Genomic DNA, 16,625 nt, shown 5'->3' on the forward strand with positions numbered 1-16,625 from the left:
AGTGACAGTGTGAGGGAGGGGGATTAACATCAGTAGGGATACAGTCAGTAACACAGGGCCCTGGGGGAGAGAGGGGTTACTGAGGGACAGTGTGAGGGAGGGGGATTAACATCAGTAGGGATACAGTCAGTAACACAGGGCCCTGGGGGGGAGAGGGGTTACTGAGTGACAGTGTGAGGGAGGGGGATTAACATCAGTAGGGATACAGTCAGTAACACAGGGCCCTGGGGGGGGAGAGGGGTTACTGAGTGACAGTGTGAGGGAGCTGGATTAACATCAGTCGGGATACAGTCAGTAACACAGGGCACTGGGGGGGGAGAGGTTACTGAGTGACAGTGTGAGGGAGCTGGATTAACATCAGTCGGGATACAGTCAGTAACACAGGGCACTGGGGGGGAGAGGGGTTACTGAGTGACAGTGTGAGGGAGCTGGATTAACATCAGTAGGGATACAGTCAGTAACACAGGGCACTGGGGGGGGAGAGGTTACTGAGTGACAGTGTGAGGGAGCTGGATTAACATCAGTAGGGATACAGTCAGTAACACAGGGCACTGGGGGGGAGAGGGGTTACTGAGTGACAGTGTGAGGGAGCTGGATTAACATCAGTAGGGATACAGTCAGTAACACAGGGCACTGGGGGGGAGAGGGGTTACTGAGTGACAGTGTGAGGGAGCTGGATTAACATCAGTAGGGATACAGTCAGTAACACAGGGCCCTGGGGGGGGAGAGGGGTTACTGAGGGACAGTGTGAGGGAGCTGGATTAACATCAGTAGGGATACAGTCAGTAACACAGGGCACTGGGGGGGGAGAGGTTACTGAGTGACAGTGTGAGGCAGCCGGATTAACATTGGGTTGTAACATGAACTTGGCCTGTCTGAGACCTTTGTTTATGAAGAGCACGCTGATGAACCGTGTGTGATTCCATGTTTATTTACATACCCCAACCCATCCCACATACAAAATCACAAGCAGCTGCCATGCGTGCGTGCGGATTGTCCCAAGTCTCTGCTTGTCGTCGGTCGATCTGCATTTTGAACTGCCCGCACCGAACGGCCGGAAACGGATTCAGTGACTAACCAGAGAAGTCCTTTCGGCCCATCTTCCACTGCCACACGCTCCCTCTCTCTTTCGCGTTCCCACTGGCCTGGCCTCGAAACTCTCCTGAGAGCCCGGGATGGGAGACGGGGAAGGGGAGCTGTGCAACTGAGGAAGGCAGGGAAAGAGGATGGGGGAAGGCTATCGGAGCAGGGTGAGGGCCTGACAGAGGGGGAGGAAGGAGCTATGAGAATTCTCCACACGAGGAGGGGAGGTGGGGGGGAAGGAAGAAGGAGGGGGAGAGAGGCAGAGGGGGAAGGAGGGAGAGAGAGAGAGAGATGGGGGAAGGAGGGAGAGAGGGGGAAGGAGAGAGAGAGAGAGAGGGAGAGGGAGAGGGAGAGAGGGAACGAGGGGGAGAGGGATGCGGGGGAGGGAGGGATGGGGGAAGGAGGGAGAGAGGGATGGGGGAAGGATGGAGACGGGGGGGGAAGGAGAGAGAGAGAGGGATAGGGGGAAGGAGGGAGAGAGAGGGATGGGGGGAAGGAGGGGGAGAGAGGGATGGGGGAAGGAGGGAGAGAGGGGGAAGGAGAGGGGGAAGGATGGGGAGAGAAGGATGGGGAGAGAGGGATGGGGGAAGGTGGGGAGAGAGGGATAGGGGAAGAAGGGAGAGAGAGGGATGGGGGGGAAGGATGGGGAGAGAGGGATGGGGGGGAAGGGGGGAGAGAGGGATGTGGGGAAGGAGGGAGAGAGGGATGGGGGGGAAAGAGGGAGAGAGAGGGATGGGGTGGGGAAGGAGAGAGAGGGGGGAGAGAGGGGGAAGGACGGAGAGGGGAAGTGCCAGGAGCAAGGTGTAGAGGGGACAGGGAGGGGATGAGAGTGGTGGGCCTGGAGCAGCAGTGGTAGTGGTGGTGGTGGTGACAGTGAGTGAGCACACTGACTGACAGGCTCCCAGTTCATTCACTCTCACAGTCATCGCTGATCAGTCCCTGCAGGTTCGACCACATGGTCAGCTTCCTGGGCCGCTCCTCCAGCTCCTCGTCTGAATCGGACGGTAGGGTTCGCTTGTAGCTCTCCGGGCGAATGGGGTCCAGGTCCCAGGATGTTCCCCTCCGACGGCGAGGGCGCCCTGGGGAATATAGAGACACACACACACACTCACACAAGGAGGTCCCATCAGGGTCACTTCTGTCTGCAAGGGTCTGACCCTCGCTGGGGATGCGCGTGCACACACACACACACACGCACACTCAGATGCACTCTCACACCCAGATATACACACTCACACCCCCAGAAACACACACTCACAAATTCCCAGAGACATACACACACACCGAGATACACACTCACACACTGAGTTACACACACAGACCCAGAGAGACACACACACAGACACATTCTCACAACCAGAGACACACACACATACATCCAGATACACACACACACACATACATCCAGATACACACACACACACATACATCCAGATACATACACACACACATACATCCAGATACACACACACACACACACATCCAGATACACACACACACATACATCCAGATACACACACACACACACATCCAGATACACACACACACACATACATCCAGATACACACACACACATACATCCAGATACACACGCACACATACATCCAGATACACACACACACACATACATCCAGATACACACACACACACATACATCCAGATACACACACACACACATACATCCAGATACACACACACACACATACATCCAGATACACACACACACACACATCCAGATACACACACACACACACATCCAGATACACACACACACACACATCCAGATACACACACACACATACATCCAGATACACACACACACACATACATCCAGATACACACACACACATACATCCAGATACACACACACACATACATCCAGATACACACACACACACACACATCCAGATACACACACACACATACATCCAGATACACACACACACACATACATCCAGATACACACACACACATACATCCAGATACACACACACACACACATCCAGATACACACACACACATACATCCAGATACACACACACACATACATCCAGATACACACACACACACACATCCAGATACACACACACACATACATCCAGATACACACACACACATACATCCAGATACACACACACACACATACATCCAGATACACACACACACATACATCCAGATACACACACACACACATACATCCAGATACACACACACACATACATCCAGATACACACACACACACATACATCCAGATACACACACACACACATACATCCAGATACACACACACACATACATCCAGATACACACACACACATACATCCAGATACACACACACACACATACATCCAGATACACACACACACACATACATCCAGATACACACACACACACATACATCCAGATACACACACACACACATACATCCAGATACACACACACACATACATCCAGATACACACACACACATACATCCAGATACACACACACACACATACATCCAGATACACACACACACACATACATCCACATACACACACACATACATCCAGATACACACACACACACATACATCCAGATACACACACACACACATACATCCAGATACACACACACACACACATACATCCAGATACACACACACACATACATCCAGATACACACACACACACATACATCCAGATACACACACACACACATACATCCAGATACACACACACACACACACATCCAGATACACACACACACACATACATCCAGATACACACACACACATACATCCAGATACACACACACACACATACATCCAGATACACACACACACATACATCCAGATACACACACACACACATACATCCAGATACACACACACACACATACATCCAGATACACACACACACACACATACATCCAGATACACACACACACATACATCCAGATACACACACACACATACATCCAGATACACACACACACACATACATCCAGATACACACACACACACATACATCCAGATACACACACACACACACATACATCCAGATACACACACACACATACATCCAGATACACACACACACACATACATCCAGATACACACACACACACATACATCCAGATACACACACACACATACATCCAGATACACACACACACATACATCCAGATACACACACACACACACATACATCCAGATACACACACACACACACATACATCCAGATACACACACACACATACATCCAGATACACACACACACACATACATCCAGATACACACACACACATACATCCAGATACACACACACATACATCCAGATACACACACACACACACATACATCCAGATACACACACACACATACATCCAGATACACACACACACATACATCCAGATACACACACACACATACATCCAGATACATACACACACACACACATACATCCAGATAGACACACACACATACATCCAGATACACACACACACACACATACATCCAGATACACACACACACATACATCCAGATACATACACACACACACACACATACAGATACATACACACACACATACATCCAGATACACACACACACACACATACATCCAGATACACACAAACATCCAGATACACACACACACATACATCCAGATACATACACACACACATACATCCAGATACACACACACATACATCCAGATACACACACACACATACATCCAGATACACACACACACACATACATCCAGATACACACACACACACACACACACATACATCCAGATACACACACACACACATACATCCAGATACACACACACACATACATCCAGATACATACACACACATACATCCAGATACACACACACACATACATCCAGATACACACACACACATACATCCAGATACACACACACACACACATACATCCAGATACACACACACACATACATCCAGATACACACACACACACATACATCCAGATACACACACACACATACATCCAGATACACACACACATACATACATCCAGATACACACACACACATACATCCAGATACACACACAGACACATACATCCAGATACACACACACACACACATACATCCAGATACACACACACACACATACATCCAGATACACACACACACACATACATCCAGATACACACACACACATACATCCAGATACATACACACACACATACATCCAGATACACACACACATACATCCAGATACACACACACACACATACATCCAGATACACACACACACATACATCCAGATACACACACACATACATACATCCAGATACACACACACACATACATCCAGATACACACACACACATACATCCAGATACACACACACACACACATACATCCAGATACACACACATACATACATCCAGATACACACACACACATACATCCAGATACACACACACACACACATACATCCAGATACACACACACACATACATCCAGATACACACACACATACATCCAGATACACACACACACATACATCCAGATACACACACACACACATACATCCAGATACACACACACACATACATCCAGATACATACACACACACATACATCCAGATACACACACACACACATACATCCAGATACACACACACACACATACATCCAGATACACACACACACATACATCCAGATACACACACACACACATCCAGATACACACACACACACACACATACATCCAGATACACACACACACACATACATCCAGATACACACACACACACATACATCCAGATACACACACACACATACATCCAGATACACACACACACACATCCAGATACACACACACACACACATACATCCAGATACACACACACACATACATCCAGATACACACACACACATACATCCAGATACACACACACACACATACATCCAGATACACACACACACATACATCCAGATACATACACACACACATACATCCAGATGCACACACACACACATCCAGATACACACACACACATACATCCAGATACACACACACACATACATCCAGATACACACACACACATACATCCAGATACACACACACACATACATCCAGATACACACACACACATACATCCAGATACACACACACACACACATCCAGATACACACACACACATACATCCAGATACACACACACACACACATCCAGATACACACACACACATACATCCAGATACACACACACACATACATCCAGATACACACACACACATACATCCAGATACACACACACACATACATCCAGATACACACACACACACATACATCCAGATACACACACACACATACATCCAGATACATACACACACACATACATCCAGATACACACACACACACATACATCCAGATACACACACACACATACATCCAGATACACACACACACATACATCCAGATACACACACACACATACATCCAGATACACACACACACACATACATCCAGATACACACACACACATACATCCAGATACACACACACATACATCCAGATACACACACACACACACATCCAGATACACACACACACATACATCCAGATACACACACACACATACATCCAGATACACACACACACATACATCCAGATACACACACACACATACATCCAGATACACACACACATACATCCAGATACACACACACACATACATCCAGATACACACACACACACACACATACATCCAGATACACACACACACATACATCCAGATACACACACACACATACATCCAGATACACACACACACACATACATCCAGATACATACACACACATACATCCAGATACACACACACACACATACATCCAGATACACACACACACACATACATCCAGATACACACACACACACATACATCCAGATACACACACACACACATACATCCAGATACACACACACACATACATCCAGATACACACACACACATACATCCAGATACACACACACATACATCCAGATACACACACACACATACATCCAGATACACACACACACATACATCCAGATACACTCACACACATACATCCAGATACACACACACACATACATCCAGACACACACACACATACATCCAGATACACACACACACACATACATCCAGATACACACACACACACATACATCCAGATACACACACACACACATACATCCAGATACACACACACACATACATCCAGATACACACACACACACATACATCCAGATACACACACACACACATACATCCAGATACACACACACACATACATCCAGATACACACACACACACATACATCCAGATACACACACACACACATACATCCAGATACACACACACACACATACATCCAGATACACACACACACACACATCCAGATACACACACACACATACATCCAGATATACACACACACACATACATCCAGATACACACACACACACATACATCCAGATACACACACACACATACATCCAGATACACACACACACATACATCCAGATACACACACACACACATCCAGATACACACACACACATACATCCAGATACACACACACACACATACATCCAGATACACACACACATACATCCAGATACACACACACACACACATACATCCAGATACACACACACACATACATCCAGATACACACACACATACATACATCCAGATACACACATACATACATACATCCAGATACACACATACATACATACATCCAGATACACACAGACACATACATCCAGATACACACACACACACACATACATCCAGATACACACAAACATCCAGATACACACACACACACATACATCCAGATACACACACACACACATACATCCAGGTACACACACACATACATCCAGATACACACACACACATACATCCAGATACATACACACACATACATCCAGATACAAACACACACACATACATCCAGATACACACACACACACACACATCCAGATACATACACACACATACATCCAGATACAAACACACACACATACATCCAGATACACACATACATACATACATCCAGATACACACACACACACATACATCCAGATACACACATACATACATACATCCAGATACACACACACACATACACCCAGATACACACATACACACATACATCCAGATACACACACACACATACATCCAGATACACACATACACACATACATCCAGATACACACATACATACATCCAGATACACACACACACACATACATCCAGATACATACACACACACATACATCCAGATACACACACACACATACATCCAGATACACACACACATACATCCAGATACACACACACACATACATCCAGATACACACACACACATACATCCAGATACACACACACATACATACATCCAGATACACACATACATACATACATCCAGATACACACATACATACATACATCCAGATACACACAGACACATACATCCAGATACACACACACACACACATACATCCAGATACACACAAACATCCAGATACACACACACACACATACATCCAGATACACACACACACACATACATCCAGGTACACACACACATACATCCAGATACACACACACACATACATCCAGATACATACACACACATACATCCAGATACAAACACACACACATACATCCAGATACACACACACACACACACATCCAGATACATACACACACATACATCCAGATACAAACACACACACATACATCCAGATACACACATACATACATACATCCAGATACACACACACACACATACATCCAGATACACACATACATACATACATCCAGATACACACACACACATACACCCAGATACACACATACACACATACATCCAGATACACACACACACATACATCCAGATACACACATACACACATACATCCAGATACACACATACATACATCCAGATACACACACACACACATACATCCAGATACATACACACACACATACATCCAGATACACACACACACATACATCCAGATACACACACACATACATCCAGATACACACACACACATACATCCAGATACACACACACACATACATCCAGATACACACACACACATACATCCAGATACACACACACACATACATCCAGATACACACACACACACACATCCAGATACACACACATACATACATCCAGATACACACACACACACATCCAGATACACACACACACATACATCCAGATACACACACACACATACATCCAGATACACACACACACATACATCCAGATACACACACACACACATACATCCAGATACACACACACACACACATCCAGATACACACACACACATACATCCAGATACACACACACACACATACATCCAGATACACACACACATCCAGATACACACACATACATACATCCAGATACACACACACACACACATCCAGATACACACACACACACACATCCAGATACACACACACACACACATCCAGATACACACACACACATACATCCAGATACACACACACACACACATACATCCAGATACACAACACACACACACATCCAGATACACACACATACATACATCCAGATACACACACACACACACATCCAGAAACACACACACACACATACATCCAGATACACACACACACACATACATCCAGATACACACACACACACACATCCAGATACACACACACACACATACATCCAGATACACACACACACACATACATCCAGATACACACACACACACACACACACATCCAGATACACACACATACATACATCCAGATACACACACACACACATCCAGATACACACACACACATCCAGATACACACACACACACATCCAGATACACACACATACATACATCCAGATACACACACACACATACATCCAGATACACACACACACACACATCCAGATACACACACATACATACATCCAGATACACACACACACACACATCCAGATACACACACACACACATCCAGATACACACACACACACACATCCAGATACACACACACACATACATCCAGATACACACACACACACACACATCCAGATACACACACATACATACATCCAGATACACACACACACACACATCCAGATACACACACATACATACATCCAGATACACACACACACACACACACACATCCAGATACACACACACACACACACATCCAGATACACACACATACATACATCCAGATACACACACACACACACATCCAGATACACACACACACACATACATCCAGATACACACACACACACATCCAGATACACACACACACATACATCCAGATACACACACACACACATACATCCAGATACACACACACACACATACATCCAGATACACACATACATCCAGATACACACACACACACATACATCCAGATACACACACACACATACATCCAGATACACACACACACATACATCCAGATACACACACACACACATACATCCAGATACACACATACATCCAGATACTCACACACACATACATCCAGATACACACACATACATACATCCAGATACACACACACACACACACATCCAGATACACACACACACATACATCCAGATACACACACACACACACACATCCAGATACACACACACACACACACACATCCAGATACACACACACACACACATCCAGATACACACACACACACACATCCAGATACACACACACACACACATCCAGATACACACACATACATACATCCAGATACACACACACACACACATCCAGATACACACACACACACACACATCCAGATACACACACACACACACATCCAGATACACACACACACACACATCCAGATACACACACACATACATCCAGATACACACACACACATACATCCAGATACACACACACACATCCAGATACACACACACACACACATCCAGATACACACACACACATACATCCAGATACACACACACACACACATCCAGATACACACACACACATACATCCAGATACACACACACACACACACATCCAGATACACACACATACATACATCCAGATACACACACACACACACATCCAGATACACACACACACACACATCCAGATACACACACACACATACATCCAGATACACACACACACACATACATCCAGATACACACACACACATACATCCAGATACACACACACACATACATCCAGATACACACACACACACACATCCAGATACACACACACACATACATCCAGATACACACACACACACACACATACATCCAGATACACACACACACACACATCCAGATACACACACACACATACATCCAGATACACACACACACACATCCAGATACACACACATACATACATCCAGATACACACACACACACATCCAGATACACACACACACACATACATCCAGATACACACACACACACATACATCCAGATACACACACACACACACATCCAGATACACACACACACATACATCCAGATACACACACACACATACATCCAGATACACACACACACATACATCCAGATACACACACACACACATACATCCAGATACACACACACACATACATCCAGATACACACACACACATACATCCAGATACACACACACACATACATCCAGATACACACACACACACACATACATCCAGATACACACACACACACACATCCAGATACACACACACATACATCCAGATACACACACACACACACACATCCAGATACACACACATACATACATCCAGATACACACACACACATACATCCAGATACACACACACACACATACATCCCGATACACACACACATACATCCAGATACACACACATACATACATCCAGATACACACACACACATACATCCAGATACACACACACACACATACATCCAGATACACACACATACATACATCCAGATACACACACACACATACATCCAGATACACACACACACACACATCCAGATACACACACACACATACATCCAGATACACACACACACACATCCAGATACACACACATACATACATCCAGATACACACACACACATACATCCAGATACACACACACACATACATCCAGATACACACACACACACACATCCAGATACACACACACACACACATACATCCAGATACACACACACACACACATCCAGATACACACACACATACATCCAGATACACACACACACACATCCAGATACACACACATACATACATCCAGATACACACACACATACATCCAGATACACACACACACACATACATCCAGATACACACACACATACATCCAGATACACACACATACATACATCCAGATACACACACACACATACATCCAGATACACACACACACACACATACATCCAGATACACACACATACATACATCCAGATACACACACACACATACATCCAGATACACACACACACACACATCCAGATACACACACACACATACATCCAGATACACACACACACACACATCCAGATACACACACATACATACATCCAGATACACACACACACACACATCCAGATACACACACACACATACATCCAGATACACACACACACACACATCCAGATACACACACACACATACATCCAGATACACACACACATACATCCAGATACACACACACACACATCCAGATACACACACACACATACATCCAGATACACACACACACATACATCCAGATACACACACACACATACATCCAGATACACACACACATACATCCAGATACACACACACACATACATCCAGATACACACACACACATACATCCAGATACACACACACACACATACATCCAGATACACACACACACAACATCCAGATACACACACACACATACATCCAGATACACACACACACATACATCCAGATACACACACACATACATCCAGATACACACACACACATACATCCAGATACACACACACATACATACATCCAGATACACACACACACATACATCCAGATACACACACACACATACATCCAGATACACACACACACACATACATCCAGATACACACACATACATACATCCAGATACACACACACACATACATCCAGATACACACACACACACATACATCCAGATACACACACACACACATACATCCAGATACACACACACACATACATCCAGATACACACACACACATACATCCAGATACACACACACACATACATCCAGATACACACACACATACATCCAGATACACACACACACATACATCCAGATACACACACACATACATACATCCAGATACACACACACACACATACATCCAGATACACACACACACATACATCCAGATACACACACACACATACATCCAGATACACACACACACATACATCCAGATACACACACACATACATACATCCAGATACACACACACACACACATACATCCAGATACACACACACACATACATCCAGATACACACACACACATACATCCAGATACACACACACACATACATCCAGATACACACACACATACATACATCCAGATACACACACACACACACATCCAGATACACACACACACACATCCAGATACACACACATACATACATCCAGATACACACACATACATACATCCAGATACACACACACACATACATCCAGATACACACACACACACACATCCAGATACACACACACACACACATCCAGATACACACACATACATACATCCAGATACACACACACACACACATCCAGATACACACACACACACACATCCAGATACACACACACACACACATCCAGATACACACACACACATACATCCAGATACACACACACACACACATCCAGATACACACACATACATACATCCAGATACACACACACACACATCCAGATACACACACATACATACATCCAGATACACACACACACACACATCCAGATACACACACACACATACATCCAGATACACACACACACATACATCCAGATACACACACACACACACACACATCCAGATACACACACACACACATACATCCAGATACACACACACACACATCCAGATACACACACACACATACATCCAGATACACACACACACATACATCCAGATACACACATACATCCAGATACACACACACACACACATACATCCAGATACACACACACACACATACATCCAGATACACACACACACATACATCCAGATACACACACACACATACATCCAGATACACACACACACACATACATCCAGATACACACATACATCCAGATACACACACACACATACATCCAGATACACACACATACATACATCCAGATACACACACACACACACACATCCAGATACACACACACACATACATCCAGATACACACACACACATCCAGATACACACACACACACACATCCAGATACACACACACACACACATCCAGATACACACACACACACACATCCAGATACACACACACACACACATCCAGATACACACACACACATACATCCAGATACACACACACACACACACACATCCAGATACACACACATACATACATCCAGATACACACACACACACACACATCCAGATACACACACACACATACATCCAGATACACACACACACACACACATCCAGATACACACACACACACACATCCAGATACACACACACACACACATCCAGATACACACACACATACATCCAGATACACACACACACATACATCCAGATACACACACACACATCCAGATACACACACACACATACATCCAGATACACACACACACATACATCCAGATACACACACACACACACATCCAGATACACACACACACATACATCCAGATACACACACACACACACATCCAGATACACACACATACATACATCCAGATACACACACACACACACATCCAGATACACACACACACACACATCCAGATACACACACACACATACATCCAGATACACACACACACATACATCCAGATACACACACACACACATACATCCAGATACACACACACACATACATCCAGATACACACACACACACACATCCAGATACACACACACACATACATCCAGATACACACACACACACACATACATCCAGATACACACACACACATCCAGATACACACACACACATCCAGATACACACACATACATACATCCAGATACACACACACACACACATCCAGATACACACACACACACATACATCCAGATACACACACACACACATACATCCAGATACACACACACACACACACATCCAGATACACACACACACATACATCCAGATACACACACACACATACATCCAGATACACACACACACATACATCCAGATACACACACACACACATACATCCAGATACACACACACACATACATCCAGATACACACACACACATACATCCAGATACACACACACACATACATCCAGATACACACACACATACATACATCCAGATACACACACACACACACATCCAGATACACACACACACACATCCAGATACACACACATACATACATCCAGATACACACACACACACACATCCAGATACACACACACACACACATCCAGATACACACACACACACACATCCAGATACACACACACACATACATCCAGATACACACACACACACACACATCCAGATACACACACATACATACATCCAGATACACACACACACACATCCAGATACACACACACACATACATCCAGATACACACACACACACACATCCAGATACACACACACACACAACATCCAGATACACACACATACATACATCCAGATACACACACACACACACATCCAGATACACACACACACACATACATCCAGATACCACACACACAACATCCAGATACACACACACACATACATCCAGATACACACACACACACATACATCCAGATACACACACACACACATACATCCAGATACACACATACATCCAGATACACACACACACATACATCCAGATACACACACACACACATACATCCAGATACACACACACACACTACATCCAGATACACACACACACATACATCCAGATACACACACACACATACATCCAGATACACACACACACATACATCCAGATACACACATACATCCAGATACACACACACACATACATCCAGATACACACACATACATACATCCAGATACACACACACACACACACATCCAGATACACACACACACATACATCCAGACACACACACACACATCCAGATACACACACACACACACATCCAGATACACACACACACACACATCCAGATACACACACACACACACATCCAGATACACACACACACATACATCCAGATACACACACACACACACATCCAGATACACACACATACATACATCCAGATACACACACACACACACATCCAGATACACACACACACATACATCCAGATACACACACACATACACACAT

General features: G+C 44.4%; 1 protein-coding gene across 1 annotated transcript in view; it reads right to left on the minus strand.

The window, feature by feature from the left end:
• Positions 1 to 908: 908 nt before the first annotated feature.
• Positions 909 to 16,625, minus strand: part of hirip3 (HIRA interacting protein 3) — a 36,759-nt gene continuing 21,042 nt past the window's right edge. The window contains exon 7 of the mRNA XM_072566610.1: positions 909 to 2,162. Coding sequence (XP_072422711.1) covers positions 1,990 to 2,162 — 173 coding nt within the window. The 3' untranslated portion in view covers positions 909 to 1,989. The remainder of the gene's footprint in view (positions 2,163 to 16,625) is intronic.

Source organism: Chiloscyllium punctatum, chromosome 51 (assembly GCF_047496795.1).
Source record: "Chiloscyllium punctatum isolate Juve2018m chromosome 51, sChiPun1.3, whole genome shotgun sequence".
NCBI classification, from domain to species: Eukaryota; Metazoa; Chordata; class Chondrichthyes; order Orectolobiformes; family Hemiscylliidae; genus Chiloscyllium; species Chiloscyllium punctatum.